Source organism: Morus notabilis, unplaced genomic scaffold, assembly GCF_000414095.1.
Source record: "Morus notabilis unplaced genomic scaffold, ASM41409v2 Scaffold1094, whole genome shotgun sequence".
Taxonomy (NCBI): domain Eukaryota; kingdom Viridiplantae; phylum Streptophyta; class Magnoliopsida; order Rosales; family Moraceae; genus Morus; species Morus notabilis.
The window spans coordinates 148560-151299 of record NW_010365163.1 but is presented as its reverse complement, the minus strand read 5'-3'; the positions used below and the strand labels follow the sequence as shown (position 1 = coordinate 151299).

Below are 2740 nucleotides of genomic sequence, written 5' to 3'. Positions count from 1 at the left end.
CTTCCGATCATCAGCTCAGCAATATCCCCACTTACATCTTCATGACTTCGGGTGCCGGTTTCTTATCATCCTTCCTTTACTTGCCAACCCTTCATAAAACCATTCCAAAAAGCTTCAAAGACCTTAACAACGCTCTTCTAGACATCCCTGGATTGCCTCAGCCAATTCCTTCCTTGGATATGCCAAAACTAGTTCTCGACCGTAGAGATAAGTCCTATGAATACTTTCTCGAGTCCACAATCTGCTATCCAAAATCAGACGGAATCATTATAAACACCTTTGAGGCATTGGACACTCAAGCTCTCAAAGCCATATCGGACGGATTATGCGTGCCGGATGCTCCCACGCCGCCGCTATACTGCATTGGACCATTGATTACTTCCAAGGAGACAAAAGGATCACTATCAGAGTGCTTAAAATGGTTGGACTCACAACCAAGACAAAGCGTGGTTTTTCTCTGCTTCGGAAGCTTAGGCTTGTTCTCCAAAGAGCAACTGCAGGAAATAGCGGTGGGTTTGGAAAGGAGTGGCCAGAGGTTCTTGTGGGTGGTACGAAATCCGCCGCCGTCGCAGAAGAACCAAAGCGTGGCTTGGTCGGAACGGGACTTGGATTCATTACTCCCACAAGGGTTCTTGGATCGGACGAAAGACAGGGGATTGGTGGTGAAGAACTGGGCCCCACAAGTGGACGTCCTGCGTCATGACTCGGTGGGCGGGTTCGTGACTCACTGCGGGTGGAACTCGATTCTTGAGTCGATCTGTGCCGGTGTGCCGGTGGTGGCGTGGCCGCTCTATGCGGAGCAGAGGCTGAATAGGATAGTGCTTGTTAACGAAATCAAGATTGCTTTGCCCATGAACGAGTCGGACGACGGGTTCGTGAGTGCAATTGAAGTTGAAAAGCGGGTTACTGAGTTGATGACGAGCTCAGAAAGCAGGGACTCGGTACGGAAGCGAGCGTTAGCAATGAAGCAAGAAGCCAGAGCTGCTCTGAGCGACGGTGGCTCGTCCCGAGCGGCATTGACAAAACTCACTGAGTTGTGGACAAAATAATTTCCTCTCTAGATACTAATGATACAGAAATGGGTACAAGGAATTCATGAATAAAGGTTCTCAAGCGTAAAGCGTTTTTTTTCATGTTTTTTTAGGTATAATTAGTTGCCTTATGTTTCTTTTAATCCACGAATTAAGTAATAGACTTTTTTTTTCTCTATTTTCACCTTGCATCACAATGTTTTCAGTAAATGCGAAACTAAATCTAGTGGTTCAGAGCGGAAGACAATGTGACCCTCGTGAGAATATCGAAGTTAATTATAATTTGTGATAAGTTTGGCTTCTTAGTGATAATAATTAAAGAAATATATGGGGAATAGCTTCCTGCAATTTGGGAAAACGATAAAAACTTGTCTTTCTTTTTTTCTTTTTTTTTTTTTTTTTTTGCTTTTCTATCGTTCTTTTGTTTAATTTGAAAGGATTCAAAACATACAATATAATACTTGCATTTTTTTTAAAGCAATCATATATGTTTGTAGAGGTTTGAAACCACTCTTAGAGCAACTCTAATCATACTAGACATTTCATGTTTTTTGTTAAAATAATTAATAATTTTACTTTTTTCTTTAATACTTTTTTTCACTCTAATCATTCGTTAAATGACAAGCTATTTTGGAGAATGTCTATCACACTAGCTAAACGGTTCCTATTGAGATTTTAATAATTTAATGGACAGAAGGGCATGATTTAAACATGCCCTCTATTTTTTCGTTGAACATCTATTTTGGAACAATTGACAAGTCATGAGTCGTTTTTTGACATTTAAATTAAAACTTAGAGACCTTTTATTTTTCAATTATTTTTTAGTATTCTATTATTTATTACATATATCTATTATTTAGACAGAATACCGTCACCCACTCTTACTAAGAAACTAAAAGAAGCAAAAGAAAAGGGGGGAAAGTGAGGAAGAAACAAGTGTTGAAAAAACTTCACAAACGAAGGGAACTAAATAGGAACAAAAAGGATCTTCCAAAGAAGATCCGTCTCCCGAGTTGCGTTAACCAAACTCAGTGAGCTGTGGAAGCGTGGCTGAGTTGTCAGATATTGGGACATAAGCTACAAAATAATTTCCTCTCTAGACACTAATAATAAGATAGAAATAGTTGCGAGGAATGCATGAATAAAGTTTTTCAGACGTAAAGCCTTTTTATATTTTGAATGCATGAATAATAAGATAGAAAAAGCCTTTTCATATTTTGAATGTTTTTTAGGTCTAGTTAACTGCCTTCTGTTTATTTTGGTCAACGAATTAAGTACTATACTTTTTGTATTTTTACCACGTATTCACATAGTTGCTAAAGACTTAAAGTTTGTAAGTTAATCTATATCTTAAAAAGTAGATGAGAAAAGGAGATGAAAGAGGAGGAGTTTAATGAATTTAAAAAAAAAAAAGTAACTGAGGTTAATGGAATAAATAATTTCATGGAGTTTCGAGGAGGGCTTCGCGTCAGTTATTGATCATTTTCATTAAGCTGAGTGTTTAAAAATTATTAGAGGAGTAGAATAGTAGACATGAAAAAGAGACAGATCTAAGTTTAGGTCTCGTTCATCTCATTAATTTGAGTTTTTAATTTTAAACTTACTACAACTAAAAACTCTTATAAAAAGTCACATTTAACTTTTCTTGTTACAGTTAAAATTATGACATAAAGTTACATCTCAACTCGAATTAACGAACTAAATGATAC

At 37.3% G+C, this 2740-nt stretch overlaps 1 protein-coding gene across 1 annotated transcript in view; it reads left to right on the top strand.

Annotated features, from left to right (window-relative positions):
• Window positions 1–1174, top strand: part of LOC112093418 (UDP-glycosyltransferase 88A1-like) — a 1655-nt gene extending 481 nt beyond the window's left edge. The window contains exon 2 of the mRNA XM_024171779.1: window positions 1–1174. Within this exon, the coding sequence (XP_024027547.1) occupies window positions 1–1049 (1049 nt within the window). The 3' untranslated portion in view covers window positions 1050–1174.
• The last annotated feature ends 1566 nt before the right edge of the window (window positions 1175–2740 follow it).